This window comes from Passer domesticus, chromosome 5 (assembly GCF_036417665.1).
Source record: "Passer domesticus isolate bPasDom1 chromosome 5, bPasDom1.hap1, whole genome shotgun sequence".
In the NCBI taxonomy this organism is placed as follows: domain Eukaryota; kingdom Metazoa; phylum Chordata; class Aves; order Passeriformes; family Passeridae; genus Passer; species Passer domesticus.
Window position 1 is genome coordinate 14,331,029 of NC_087478.1, and position 15,453 is coordinate 14,346,481.

Genomic DNA, 15,453 nt, shown 5'->3' on the forward strand with positions numbered 1-15,453 from the left:
TACCAATATCTAAACAAGAACTATAATTAATTTTACTACATTTAATTATATTATTTTTCTTCCATTATTAGGTGAATACAATTATGGCTCAGGTTCTTAGTCTGAATATTGATTACTATTAGGCTTACTTTGAATGATTTGCAAAATTTACTTAGAATGTTCTATTACTATAAGCAACATTGCCTAGAAGAGACATTTGGGTGAAACACTTCAAGAACAGTGCAGAAAACTCATTTTAATTCAGCTTTATACTGCTTAATCATGAAAATATTCTTCACCTAAAAAAAAAAATTCTATCTCCTAAAATCTTTGGAACAGGAACTAGGTTGACCACAAATCTTCTGCACACCTATAAGCAGTGGCCTCCCCCTAGAAATATTTGGAGCAATCACATAACTATTTAGAACTCCCTGTGCCTAAGGAGAACCCACAGCAGAGAGTAACCAGGTCCAGAACCAAGACAGAGTTTTCATTTCCCACAGAGCAGCCTTTGGAAAAGATTGGGAACTCTATTTTCAAAAATCTGATACATGTTTTCAGAGACATATATGAAAAAGCAGATTGTCATTTGCCTGTTGTACAATACAACATAGCTCATCTGCTTTACAAAAAGTGTTTTTTAGCTGTTTTCCTTATGGAAAAGATATTGTGTGGGAAAATGCGAGTTTTGTTGCAACTCTTAGCTTTAGTAGGCTGCAACCCTAGTAAAGCAGCCATCAGGAATATGATTTTCCTAATTGTGTCTTTGCCTAGAGGAAATGTATGGCTAAAGAACACTTATAAGTCATTAGAAACTAGAAAGTTACATGTGTAAGAATTACTCGATAAATAGAAGATTTGGCTCTGCTTTTTTGAAAATAGAGAATTTCTGTGCTTTATACATGTTTATCTGCTGTACTGTTGCCTTTATTCATTGCTAGTATTCCAATGTATTTTAACAGGTCTTTGATTTCAGCTAGGTATACTTTTCTGCTCATGATATATAAGCTATGCTGCAGTCTCTAGACCAAATGAATTAATGGTATTCCCTATGTATGTATTTTTCTTTTTTTTTAAGACGCATGCAGATAAAGAAGGTAATTATTTACCCAAGGAACTTACCCACTGATCCCTTAGGACAAGGCACAGCAGCTGGCTGGCCAAACTTGGTCTGTGGCCACCAAATACCAGCCTCGAAAGCTTTAGGACAGCCATTATAAATTACTGAAAGCAGAAAAAGAAATGATGTAATTTTTCTGACAAGATAAAAATCACAACAGTGAGACATTTCAACCTGCCTGAAGGACCTTCCTGTAAGTCCAAAGCCCTGTCAGGATACCTGTCCTCTGCAGAGCCTTCCAAGCTATAACCCATCAGTTGCTCCTTACCCAGCAGATTGGACAGACAGGTACAGGCAGAGGAGAGCTCAGGATGATTATGGGGCTCTGGATTTTGGCTCTGCCTATCTCTGCTTGCTCCTTTATTGTGGGAAAACATTTCTCCTTCATTTTGCCCACACACTGCTGTTGCAGCAGCTTTGTGCTGATCACAGGAGGACAATGGGTGGGTGGGTGGGTGAGAGGAAAGGCAGGATGGGCAAGATGGGGAAGGAAGGCAGAGTGCACGAGGTGAACGGCACGGTGCCTCTGTGGGCAAAAGGTGTGAGGGCTCTCACCAGCCTCTTCAGCTGCAGCTCAGCAATACCACACTGCACTGGCACATGAACTCAGGTTTAAGGAAAAGCTGGTGCTAGTCTTTTGCTCCCCCTACTCCACCTCAGCTGGCTATATTTCCATATGAGAAAAATTAAAGAGATAAGAGCTTTTTTCCCATTCCCTCAGTCCCCGTGAGTCATACTGGCACATATCTAGGAGGAGGGGTGTATGTTTAGGCTGCTGCAGCTCCCATTGCCCCCACTGCTGGAGCCAGGCTGCTGGGCTCACAGTGCCGCAGGGCTGTCCCCTGCAGTGTCCCCATCTGCATGGCTCTGATCCCGCGCTGCAGCGGGGCTGGGCAGTGTGGGCAGCGTGGCTGGGCAGTGTGGCTGGGCAGAGGTACCTTCACAGCCCCTGACGGTGACCTCTGCAAAGGGGTTGTCGCAGCGGTTGCACTGCCGCCCGATGACGCCGGGCTTGCAAGGACACTGTCCCGTCTCCATGTCACAGGCGCGCGTGTGGGAGCCAGATGGGAAGCAGTCACAGGGGTAGCAGGTGTCACTGCTTTGGGGCCTGTAGTAATTGGCCTAGAAAAAACAAAATTATAGACACAAGGTATTAGACTTCCAAATTGCTCATTTTGCAGAGCACAGATAAAAGTTACGTTACTGTTATCAGAGACCCAGGGTTTGTGCTGCCATTTGCAGTGGAACCACAGGGCCCACGTTACTGCTCGGGCACTTGTTGCAAGTGCTCACCAAACATAATTCTTGAAGGATTTACAGTTTTCTCAGCCTTGCAATCCTGCTCTTGTATGGCATGAACAAGCCACTAAGGAAACTTCCTGCTCTGTGCATTTGTGTTTCACGTAGAGGGTGACAAGCACGCAATGATCTCATATTCAAATCTCCTCTGTACATGTGTTTGATCTGAGGCATTAGGATTGCACAAGAGCATGGAGCTGGCACCCCACTGACTCCATTTAATGCAACAGTTGCTGTGTGTCCTGCTGGCATTTCGGAAAGGAGCAGGGGGTCAGATTCACAGCCGCCAATCTGCACAAGCCCAGCTCCTCTGATGTCATTCAAGCCAGTTTAAAACCTATTGTGAGAAGTCCTTTGTAAAACACTCATGATGAGGTGCTTCCCCTCCCATGTCCCCCATCTGTCCCTGCCTGTCCAGAGATGAGGAAAGCATTTAGCCCTGCAGCTCTCTCCAGCTGCCAGGCCTTTTGCTGGCCATAGCACAGGGGAGAACTTCAGCCAGCTGGCCCGAGCTGTTTCATGGCTGTTACTCACTTGTGATGCACAAAACCCCACTGACACTCCTCTGCACCCCAGTCTGATCTCCCCTGATAAACCAGGCTGCACTTCAGAGATCAGAGCCAGGCTTTCATCCTCTCAGCTCGGTTTTCCAAACACAAACAAGATAAGAGCTGTACAGTATGATTTGGAGAAGGGTGGTGCCAGCAAAATGTTTTGGGTAATGATTAACTCCACTGTGCACATACACATATATATATGATACAAAGCACAACTGTGTGTACTTTGTATCAAATACTCACTTGTAATTATTAGTGGTACAGTTTATTTTTAAACTAAAGAAATTTTGACTTAAGAATAGTTTGTTTTGCTTACCTTGCAGTGGCATTCCCCATTGGTCTTATTGCAATCAGAATCAAACCCTTTACTAGTCTCACAATTACATGGGCCACAGATGGGATTTCCCCACCAACCTCTGGGACAAGGTAGGTCGATCCTATTAAAGAAAATAAAATTGAAAGAAAGTTATTTTAAGCTCTCTCTTAAAAAGTGTGAAAAAAAAAGCTTTGGGCCAAATCTGCAGTCAACTGCATCATCTTACAGACAGTAATGTATCTCAAGAAACAATCAATACATATATAAACATAAATACAGGAAAATATGAGAAAATATAGAATATCAGTGACATGAAAACCTAGAGGGAATGTTTTTCTAAGTATTTTTAAGTGCAGGCAGCTCTGAGCCTGTGCCCTGCTTTATCTACCACCACAAACTGCCTTGGAGTACAGTTCCCCAACACTCTACATCCCACCCCCCATCCCCATCCTGCCCCAGCCCACAGGGACACCAGCTCAGGTGCAAAGCTGTCTGCAAGCCCATCCTATAAAGGAAAGCCACTACTCTCAGCCAACCTGGCTTTCTCAGATGTTCACTACAAGATCTGAAAAGCCCTGGTCTGCCTCAGGAGAGACAGAGGACACAAGGCTGGGGACATGGAAGAGGGCAGGGTGGCAGCTTTGATCTGGACTGTGGATCAAAGATGATGATTCAGAGTGAGTGCAGCAGCACTGGAAGCTAAGCAGCAAGCCAAAGGCCACCCCTGTGGAAGGAAAACCCCCGTTCTCACTGGGACTATTTCATCTGGGTGAGCCTCTGAGCTGGTTATCCCACAGATGCCCCAGCACTAGTTCTGGCAAGGAGAGCTCTGATTCTCTGATAGCTGGGAGTCTTTGTCAAGCAATAGCCTGAAGGACAAGGCCTCTGAGATCCTGGTAATGCACAAAGTATCCCCTCCCTGCTGCTCATTTTTAGGAAAGAAAAGCTATTTTCATTTTTGTCTGTTTTAAAGACCAATACCAATTTTATTTATGGTAATTGGTAGGTTTGTACTTCTGTGCTTTAGAATATGAAAACCACAACGTTGCACTTGACACATGTCAGCAGACAATGACAAGGGACAATGTCTCCGTGTCGCTAATCCAGGGGAATGAAAGACAAATCTGGCAACAGCACGGCCACCATTTGCAAGCCCACACTACAAAAGGCAGAGGAAGAAGCTTGCAGTTTTCAAAGGGAAGGAAACATCACATGAACCATTCCTAAATGAGCAGACAAATGCACTTAATTTGCACATTATGAATGGCCCATATTACAGTAAATCAAAGCACCGCCTCTGGGATAAGGCTGGCTGCTGAATGCTTATCAGAGACCAGGAAGCTGCTGACGAGGGAATCAGCACGTTTCTCCCACAAAGCAACAGACACAGGCCCCAGACTGTCCAGAAGAGATGGCTCTTTGCCAGCCCAGGGACTGGACCTACACTGCAGAGAGACTATCTTGCTACAGGCCACCAAACTGGTGCATCGCTCTGTGTGCTGGAGAAGCTGGAAGAGAGATGCAGAGCAAACTCAGGCCAAACCCACCACAAAGTACAGATGAGATGCAGTGCTGTGCAACACAGCAGAAGTGGTTGAGTCCCTGAGCAGCTGATGAAGCAAAGTGGCTCCTGAATAACATGTCTAGTTTCTGGGAAGAGCTCAGGAATGCCAAAAGGCAATGGAGCTTAAAATACCATACCACTCATATAGTAACAGGAAAGTTTATCATAGCAGAACAGGAAGGGGGAGGACTGTTGCCTTAGGTGAAGAGCTTCTTGGCAGGATCAAGAAACCAAGAACAAAATAATTCTCTTACTTGCTTTCGCAGTACTGTCCATAGTAGCTTTGTCCACATTCACAGGTGTAGCCGTGGGATGAGCTGGGTTTGTGCACGCATGTGGAGACATGCTCACATGGGTTCAAGTTGCATACATCAACACAGTCCCTCCCAAAGTACCCTGGGGAGACAAGGTAAGAAAATTACAGCAACCATTGTAATTTATGATTTGCATGTCTCCAAAAGACTGTCTGTCTTAAGCTTATACACGAATAACACATCTTTGATAATCAGTAGATTCACCCTGCGATACTGTCAGAAATGAAGCACTCTTCTACCTCTCAAACAAAATGATAGTAAGCCATTCTTTTTGACAGCCTGTTACCATGCTTGAGGCACCCTTGTGCCTTTGGTTCCCAGTTTTATATTTTGGGCTTGTGCTACAAATAGTTTTGTATTCTCTTGCTGCATGTATGGGAGGTGACTGTACTGGGTGCTGACAGCATGTGCCAGCTACATGCTCCAAAACAGAGAAAACATTCAAAGTATTTTGATTAGGATGCAGAGTGAGAGACTGAAATTAAACAGCAGAAAAGGCTGAGAAAGTAAAAAAAAAAAAAAAAACAAAAAACCAAAAACCAAAAAAACCACAAAACAACATAAAAAGAAAAGGGGAGGTGCACAGGAGTCTTTTGTACCAAAGACTGTCCTTACATTTGGTGGATACATTGCCTGGATTCTTAGTCCAGAACTGCAGCTTCCAGGGTGCTACAGTAAGAGAAGGGTAATACTGACTGGAAGAGCAAGAGTGAGAAGATGAACACTTTGCCAGCATGCTGCTGCTGTGCTGCTTCTGATGAGCTCTGAAGGTGTGATCCAGCTCCTGTATGAGTGGCAGCAGGTTACCTGGGTCACAGACACAGGAGTAGCTGTCCCAGTCGTCACTGCAGTAGCTGTGCTGGGGACATGGGTTGGAATCACAAGGGTTGTCCACTTCACAGCCCTCCCTTACGTTGATCTTGATAGCCTGTTTCATGTTGAGTGTCGCTGTGTTTGTAGAAGTCTCTCCCATTCTTACTCCCTGGTGACAAAAGACAATTATTTTACAATTAGAGTCTCCTTTCAGAGTACTATGTGTTTCATTATTTTCATCAATCAGTGAGGCTACATTTTAAAGAAATCACCTGATGAGCCAAACCCAATTTTTTTTTCAAATGTTTTTCCCCTATGTGACAAGATTTGTACCTGGAAAAGTGGGTAGACTTTAGTATTTTGATTCTTAGATAATTTTTACGGAGGAAACAGAAATGTTTGAGGGTGGATGAATAAGAAACCTCCCACATTTTCACTTGGGCATTTTCTCATGAGTTCAAAATTTATTGCTATACTTTTAACTTCATACCTGCATACATCCATAAAATCCCTGCTGAACAGAGACTTGGTCTCCAGAGACACCTCCCACAATGATGCTTTTCATTTTCAATCCAGGTAGTTGATTTCCAATCTGCACAGTGCTCTGTGAGGAAGACAACAGCTGATTAGAAGCACTATCGTCCTCTGTGACAGAAACAGAATTATGATGGAGTCAAGCAGTAGCTGACAGGTTACATAAAAAATACCAAACAGTGAGGAGCCACACATTGGAATGTGTCTTTTTACAGACTTTGTAAGACATCTTATCATAAAGCTTAATAAATTATGTCATTGATTAGGCATAAATCACTGCAGAACATGTCTCAGAGCATAAGTACTTGTCCACAGTCCTTTATCCTAGTTTCTCCTAAAAGCATTTGTGCAGTGCTCAGTTGTGCAGTTATGATGCTGCCTTACCTGGTACATCCCATAGTCCAAGGACATGACAGCAAGGTACTTGAGATCTTTACCATCTTTTGCACTCTTCAGCTCTACTAATAAATGATGCCATTCCCCATCACTGACCCGTGACTGGCTCATCCTCAAACTAGCAACTTGGCTCAGGCCACTGTACACTTCAAACTGCACGTAGTTGTTCAGTATCTGTTGGGGGAAAAAACACCAACCATGTCTTTTTTTGCTACATATTTGTACTTGATGCAGAAGGAGGTGGAGGGCAAGATAATATTTCCTAAGAAAACCCAAAAGGAAAAAAAGCCCAAAGAGTAAAGATGGGAATGCTTGCAAAAACTCCTTGTATAATTTTGGATAATCAGACTCCAACTTCCCTTATGGGCAAAGAACACCCAAAGAAATAGATCCATTTTTTACATCTATATTAATGCCCACTATTACCTCTGACTAGAAAAATAGTCTTAAATGAATGATTTTTATAATGATATTTTGATCTTTGCTCATTGTAAAAGGCTAAAGTAATGATATGTTTTTATTGACATGCAGGTGGATGAAGCTGTGTAGTAGATGTGTAGTACATCTGGCCATAGCCACTGCTGGGGGAGTATTAATTCTTTCCTAACCAAAGGCAGCCACATTTTACCTGAATGTTGATCTTGGATGCAGCCCCAGCATTGGCTTGCATTAACATGCCATTGACTTTCCGGGTTCTGAACATCAGCCCAATGTACCAGGGCACAGAGATGGTAATGTCAAGGTCACTCCAAATGATAATGCTCTCACCACTGAAACGCTGAGGAGAAGGCATTGCTGTGAATCAAAATACACAAGAGAAACAGTTTTTATCCTTCAGGACAAATGTGAAGAGGAAAAATGATGCTATGTCACGGTGATGACACAAGGAAGCTTGTTCCTCTTCCACTGAGCTATATTCAATCTACCATGGATGAAGAGCTGGTCTAGGGGAGTTACTGTGAAGCAGTTGATAGTACTGCAAATTCACAACCTACCCTGGTTGTGGGCAGGCATCTTGTCTTGGTGCCTGTACTCAAAAGCAGCACCTCCACACTGCTATGGCATTACCCACATGAGAGCTGTTCCTAGAAAGGTAAGCTCAGCATCTCTGCTGATATAGTTCTGCTGGTGAGTGGGTGGACAGAGCAGGAAGTATGAGGGCAACAGTTGCTTCAGATGTTTTCAACATAACCTTGATTACCTGCTTCTAATTAACAGATTAAACACAGGAAAAGGCTGGGAGGCAACAGGAAATATGAATGAATTGTGAATACTCCAGGGCCAGGTTATACAGCTGTCCCAGCTACACAGCCTTTTCACAGGGAGAAAGTGTATGTGGAACTGCCTAAATCACCTGCCTTAAATATCATGAGGTGACAACTGAAAAATTGCCCCCCTCTCTCTCTAACTGCACAAGCACAGCTCCTACAGGGTGACACCAATGACAGCCTTCAATAGAAAGCACTTTGCTGATGGAAAATAGAGGAACACCCATCCCCTTGGACTTCTAAAGTTGTTACCCTGGCTAACAGGAGCTACAGTTCCATGGATTAGTTGATCCCGCTGATTAGAAGCACAAATATAGCCATGGGAGATCTGTGCTATTTGCAACACCTCATATGACACCTCCACCATGTGTGGAACCTTGTAGTGGATCTACAGCCAGCCCCTTCCTGACATCCTTGCTTGTGGGCATGTTGGTGAAGTTCATGGCAGCTTTTTGCCAGTGGAAGCAGGCCTTAGAGAGTGGGTACAGCCACCAGAAATTAGCACCCAGCCTTTTATTTCATCATGTGCTGAGTCCATGTTGGTCAGTGAAATCACAGGGCTTAACAGTCTTTCCCCTTCTGCTCCACATTACCATATCTGCTGACACTTTCTGGATTTTTTGTAGTAGGAGAGATCATGTGTATACAAATGGATAAGTGTTACTATGTACTATGTGCATATGTAAGTCCTTAGAAAAAGGTTGAGGGATGACACCATACCAGAAAATGGGGAGAAGTTGATGTGAAGCTGCATTTTTTTGAGGAATGAAGCCAACCCCCAAATTCTCATATATGTGCTTTGCTGGTGTCTATAAAGGGAAAGTCTGGGATGAGGAGTGGAGTGCAGGGGTTGGAGTGAAGTGCAAGCTCTTCAGCTCCCTATTTGTGAGAAACAAAAAGTCAGGGACTACTGGGCTACCACTAGTCAAGCCAGAGGTGGAACTTGACCTCCCCTTCCTTAAGATGCACTTACCCAACCACCTCACATCAGGCTAAGGGCAGGCAGTCCCAAGGGGCAGCCCTTCTCCCTCCTGCTCCAGTCAGAGATCTCACCTTTGCAGTCACACCACAAATGCCAGAGAGGGCATATGGTGGAACAACTGCAGCATAGCCTGCTCTTGAAAACCAGATGGCAACTTTAAAAAAGATTGTCACCAGATACAGATGTCCTCAGGTTGCTTAAAAGTTGAATGCAGTGCTTGATTTCTGGCTATCTGGGCCAGGGCACAATTCATCAGCCCACACTGTACCACATCAATGTAAAAGCAGCCAGGACATCAGTGTTGAGCAGGACTATTTTCTCTTGCTCCACCTGTGCAAAAATCAGCCTTTGCCTTCCTCCTCTACCCTGCTGACCTTCACAATAAACCTCAACTTCCAACTTTCCTGCTGGTTTTCTGGGCTGTTGCTGAGATTTTTGAGCCCATCTGTCTCTGGAGTGCAGAGGCAGGATGCAAACTTGCGGGTTTCCCACCTGCTGAAGGCTGGGAATGCTGTTTGCAAGCGTTTTGCCTTTGCTCCTGGGAGAACTGGACTGGCGTGGCAATTAGCCACCTTCTTCCTTTTCTCACTGGTGGTGGCTTTCTGTACTTGCAAATACCATTCCCTTCCCACACCTTCTCCCAGCTTCCCTCCCTTCCCTGGGGCCAGGGTGCACCTTTCCCTGCTAGTTAAATAGATATCCCCATTTGTCAGCCCCCTCTGACCTCCCTCTTCCCCCCAGCCCTTTCTCATGCCTGGACCAGGAGTGTCCATGGAGGGGGTGGCACGTCCACTGTCCTCAGATGGGACCTGACCTCCCCTGTCACCACAGAGGCCCACATGCTTCCCAGCACCCCCTGCCCCCATGCAAACTGATCCTGGGCTCAGGGTTTGTCACTTGGAGCCCTGCCTGTGTATCTCTGTTCACCCCAAAGAGAGTCCTGCACTCAACAGGCCAGCAGAAAGATGTGAGGGCCATTCCCTGTGGAGACAGAGGGCCTGGGGAAACATGCTGCCAACATCCCACCGATGTCACCTGCAGTGTGGGTGCTGGACATGTGGAAGCTTATGTTTAGGTGCAGTCCAAGGCTAGTGCAATGACACTGGCCATCCAAGAGTCAGACACAGCTGCTAGATCTTCTTCACAGAATTGCAACACCTAATAGTTTAAAGGAATTAAATTACAATAAAGGTGAAACTAATTTTTCCTTAAATTTATCTATAGATCAGCAGAGGGAGAGGGGAGCTGGCAGAAGGTGAATTAACAGATTCTAGAAGGGTGATGAAGGTAAAACATTCCATCTTCACTAGTGTAGACCAGATTCCAGAGTTTTTGAAGAGCAGGAAATGAAAAAAAAGTTAATTGATAACGTGCCAAAGTCTTTGTCCTCTGTTAGCCTGAAGCAGAACCAGCATTGCCATAGGGATTAAAGAAAGGCAGCACTCCTACTCAAAACTGCAAATATTCTATTGAAGACTTTTTTAAAAATAGCTGCCTAATAATAACTAATGCTCTTAGGATCATAGCTGAGCATTCAAATAAGAAATTCGAAAGACAGGAGTACAGCATATCTGTGACTGACTCTATCTCCTGACTTTAACTTTGGGCTCCTGAAATCTTCGGTCACCTTCTGTTTCTTTCTTGGCTTGCAATTTTTCCACAGGGACACTGGCCCACAAATACCATTAAAGAACCAAGCAACCTGCTGCCTTCAAACTGTCAGAAAAACCCCACAAACTGAGGCATCAGCAAGAACATGGGGTTTTTCATTAACAAAGGGGACATGCAGGAATGCACAGTGCTGGAGGCAGAGGTGACGGCTGGGACTGGGGGGACGCAGTGCTGCTGTGACTGCCATCATCTCTTTCACCTGAATTTAAAATGAGTTTCCAGGGACGGCTACAGGGCAGCTCCTAGATGATAATCTAAATCCCAAACTTTGTGGATTGGTCTTGAGTTTGGGGTAAGAAAATAGTAAATAAAACAAACATTTGATCAAATTTTGAATTTCCATTTGAAAAACAGAGGGAAGGAGAGTCTTTGCATGTGATAGCAGTACTCCCATTTACACCAGTACAGCATACACCATAGCTGGGCCCCTGGCACTCCCCTCAGGATACATCAGAGTGGGTTTGTAGCACAGAGAACAGCCAATCATGAAGAAAATACAAGAACTTCACTAACAAACATTCTTGACATGAGACACATAGAAAAATCAGATCTTCATACAAACCTGGGAAGCTTAAAATATTTGAGGAGCTGCTACAGAAAGCAGGTACCAGGCTAGGGGCAATAATAACAGCACTGGGCTCTGTGAGGTGGAGCATAGGAAGAGATCTCCATCATTCCTTTTCCCTGTTCTTCACTCTCCAAACCTTTACTCCAAGACAGAAACTTAACCATGTGTCCTCTCCTCTTAAGGTAATATTGCTGCTTCTCAGGAAAGGGAAGAGAAATTGCCACCACCTAGACCTGGCCCAGCAGAAGCACATTATTTTTGCTGGAAGCATCCAGAAAACTCCAAAGAAGCAGCCACCCTACAGCACAAACTCCCATGGGACTCCTCACACTGGTAACTCCTCACTTCTAGGGGAAAAAACTGACTGCAAGTTCTTCACACCCTATAAAACTCACCTGCTGCTCCTTCCTTATCCTTTAGTAATGAGGTTTTGCACATATATGCACATTGTGCTCAATCAAAGAGAAATCCAGTAAAACCGAAAGTGCTCTTACTTAGCAGAGAATGCCTTCTTGCCAAAAAAGTAGTGATTAAAACAGCACATTCATCCCCAGTTTGAGTAAAAGCCCAGTAAAGTCAGCAGGATTCTTTCCACTGATTTAAAGGGGCTTAGGATCAGGCACTTTTACTATAAACAAATTACTAAATACAGCCAAGTTCTTTGGAACTACTCTGCTTATGTAAGTAAATCAATGAAATCTGCTCTTATTCATGACAGTATGTCATCTACTATACATGGGAACTCTAAAATTATTTCAAATAGATAATGGGTGACAGTCTCAACTGCAATTTTCTGTTACTCTCACTCATCACAGCTGGACATAGGTGCAATGAGAGATGGCAATGACACAAGCACACACGACAGGCACAGAGCTCTGTGCAGCCTACCTTGCTCACAGTTCTTCCCTCCGTAGCGCACAGGGCACTCACAGATGTAGGTGTTCCACTTGTTGATGCACGTGCCTCCATTCTGGCACCAGTTGGTTTCACAATAGTTCCTCTGAGCTGCACAGCCTGCAATTCAGGAAAACCATTACTTTGTATGGTTTCAATAAAAAAAGGCTCTGAATGACTGTATTTGAGTTTTTACAAAAAAATGAAGACATGACTATTATAGGTTTGTGTTTTTTGCTTTGTTTAAAAAAATGTTTTTGAAGTCAGTGAAGCAAAATATGGATGGCAGTTTATGTAAGCTGATCATGTGTTAAATGCATAAAGACAAGTCTGTCTATCAAAGGCATATGCTAGGACTCCCTCCTTAATCCACAATCAATGCAACATATTTTAGAACTGCAATTTAGCTCTTACACAGACCTTCAGCAGCATGGACAAGGGACTTTCCATTTTTTGAGTAAGAGCCAGTTTTAGGATGATGAGAACATTCTGTATGCCTAATCACCAGAACTAATCCTGATCAGGGATCCAAGGACTGGAAATCAAATCAGAACTTCCAATAGGCTGCTCCATGAAGCAGGTTTCACATTTGGGGGATTGCAGAATTTTATTTACAGAACAAACACAATTTATTAAAAAGTATTACAATGGTAAGTGCTGTCTTTTTCATGAACAAATCCCACTGGCTTTCAGAGCAAAATGACATTTAATAGGTAGTTTAAAAATAGAAGAGGAGAAATTAATTTAGGAGTAAATTCCTGGCTGAAACTCCCAGCAATGCAGAAAGGCTAAACAAGCCCAGTCCTTTCTGATGTGCTGCTGAATCCTGGAAGGATGCCCTGTGCTACGGGCTATTGTATGCCTCCCTGGCACAGGTGTGGGCTGCATATTACTCAAACAAATGAGGTCTGGCTGGAGACACAGTGGCAGCACAATGCCATACACCACCTTAAGTCCCTACCCCATAGCTGCTTTCCCCTCAACAGCGCTAAGAGGGGGACATTCCAGAACCCTGTGTACGCTTCCCCTTCCTGGGGCTCCTCACAGTGCCAGCCTCCTCAACACCCTGAGCCGTGCCCCATGCACAGCTGTGGCAGAGACCTTTCTGGTGTTGATCCTTGGGGCACTAGTTGCCCATACCTGGCAGAGTGCCATTATTGGCAATGAAACCAGCCATGTCGATGGGCTTGCTGTCGATGGAGAGGTTCCTCATGCAGCCAATGAACTGCCTGTTGTGCACCGGGAAATCCTCAGGCAAGTTTGGGACACCACCAAGGAGGAGAGGGCCAGTTAGGTCCAAAGATCTGAAGAAACAAAGAAATGCTCATAATTTCTTGCAAAGAGTTTGTTTTGTTTTGTTCTTTATCTTACTGCTTCCATTAGCACATTTAAGCTGCACTTCCCTCTGCCACAAGAGCACTTCCTGAGCTTGTAATCAAAGGAGTGTCCAGTCCAGGACACTAACTTTTAACTTCTGAGTTGTCATGTCCATATAGAATCCAGGGACCCGTCCCTAACAGTTGCTAGTATGCAGAAGAAAATGAAAATTACAGAATAATGTGTAGCCACAGGACACTTCTTTCTGACCCCAGCTATGCAGGGACTGACTGATGCTGCTCAGCACAAGGTTGAGAAGCAATACATTTTTATATAATGACTTAATTATCATATAGTGCCAACCCTTTTAAAATCCTCTGAAGATCTTAGTCTTAATGACATTTAGTGGATGTAGGCTCTACTAAATGACTCCACACTGTGTGAGAAGTGTTATCATCTGGTCATTTGGATTAGCCCCAGTTTTTATAGTGTGTCCCTCTCTTGGGATATTAGAGCACCATGTGTCAGTAGTCTCTCTGCTATCACTCATTACTTTATATCCCCCTATGTTGCTTGCTGTTCGCCTCTTCTTTAAACTCAAAAATATCAACTTTTTTTTCTTTCTTCACAGGAAAGCTTTTCTCACACCCAGTAATTTTCAATGGTTGTTTGTTTACATCCTTTATTTCTCCCTCCTTTTAAGACAGGACTCTGAATTTAAATGGTGGAAGTAATTCCATATCCCAAACTAAACTTTGTTACTTTTTCTTGTTACATCATATCTGTTTTTCCAACTTACAGTTAGTCACTTAGTGCTCAGTGGTTAATTGCAAGCTATTGACTCTCCACTGGAAAAAGAATGAGTGGAAAACACAAATATAGGGAATCCTTACTTTTTTGAGCCAGTCTGAGTCCCCTGGGCAGCACAGGTGTAGTTTCCAATGAGGCTCCCGAAGCGCACGGCCACTGCTGTGTCACAGTCGTCCACAGTCACCACAGCCACCTTCTCTCCAGAGGGCCCATGGGGAATTCCTAATCGGCCAATGTTTGGCTTCAAAAAGTAAATGCCACATGTCATACAGTGCTACATACACGTAGGATTTAAATGCTGGTTCAGTCAGCTCAACAATGTAATTCTTACTACCCCCCAAAGAGGACAAAAACAGAAGATGTAAATGAAACAGCAGAAGCTAGGTTGTCCCATGACATTTAGGCAAGGAAAAACCTGATGGGTGACTTCAGTCAGAGTCCAAACATGCCCAGTATGATACACAGGGTGGTCAGAAGTGGCTTTGGTCTTTTCCACAGCTGAACCATTTTGGCCCAAATCACATCAAACAGGTGTTTTCTCACTTCTGCATAGTAAATTCTAATAAATTATGCTCATTTTGCACATCTTCACCTCCAGGCAATGAAAACCCTAAAATGATGTATTATTACAACTGAAGCTTAAATTAAAGGCTTAAATCACATTTTCTCTGATGGGTTCACTCTGTCCAGGCTACCAGAAACTGAGTTCAGGCCTCTATAAAAGCTGTAGTGAGGGGTTGTCCAATGACTGGGAGAGAACTTAGATGAAACCAGCTTGATCCAGCTAAAAGATGGAGTGCATGAAAAACCACTGCCCATTGCTGGGTCAGCTGAGAAGCCCCCAGTTTCTAGTTACAGGAGAATAGAGACCAATGGCCTGTGGAGCTGGACAATCAAAAATAATGGATGTATCTGCACTTGCTCCGGTGCAGGCACACAGATGCAGGTGCAGCATGGAAAGTATGTTTCAGAGCAGCAATAAAAGCTCTGGCTTTTCCTCACCTCTGCTTCTCCCAGGCAGTAGGAAACTCCTGCCCACCCAGTCACAATG

At 44.0% G+C, this 15,453-nt stretch overlaps 1 protein-coding gene across 5 annotated transcripts in view; it reads right to left on the reverse strand.

Annotated features, from left to right (window-relative positions):
* CELSR1 (cadherin EGF LAG seven-pass G-type receptor 1) overlaps positions 1-15,453 on the reverse strand; it is a 163,591-nt gene that overhangs the window by 33,127 nt on the left and 115,011 nt on the right. For all 5 annotated transcript variants that reach the window (XM_064422107.1, XM_064422106.1, XM_064422103.1 and 2 more), the window contains exons 6-16: positions 14,486-14,643; positions 13,416-13,579; positions 12,270-12,395; positions 7,521-7,687; positions 6,881-7,066; positions 6,453-6,566; positions 5,957-6,131; positions 5,090-5,231; positions 3,272-3,392; positions 2,038-2,221; positions 1,102-1,203 (exon numbers count right to left, since the gene is read on the reverse strand). In XM_064422107.1, the coding sequence (XP_064278177.1) occupies positions 1,102-1,203; positions 2,038-2,221; positions 3,272-3,392; positions 5,090-5,231; positions 5,957-6,131; positions 6,453-6,566; positions 6,881-7,066; positions 7,521-7,687; positions 12,270-12,395; positions 13,416-13,579; positions 14,486-14,643 (1,639 nt within the window). The remainder of the gene's footprint in view (positions 1-1,101; positions 1,204-2,037; positions 2,222-3,271; positions 3,393-5,089; positions 5,232-5,956; positions 6,132-6,452; positions 6,567-6,880; positions 7,067-7,520; positions 7,688-12,269; positions 12,396-13,415; positions 13,580-14,485; positions 14,644-15,453) is intronic.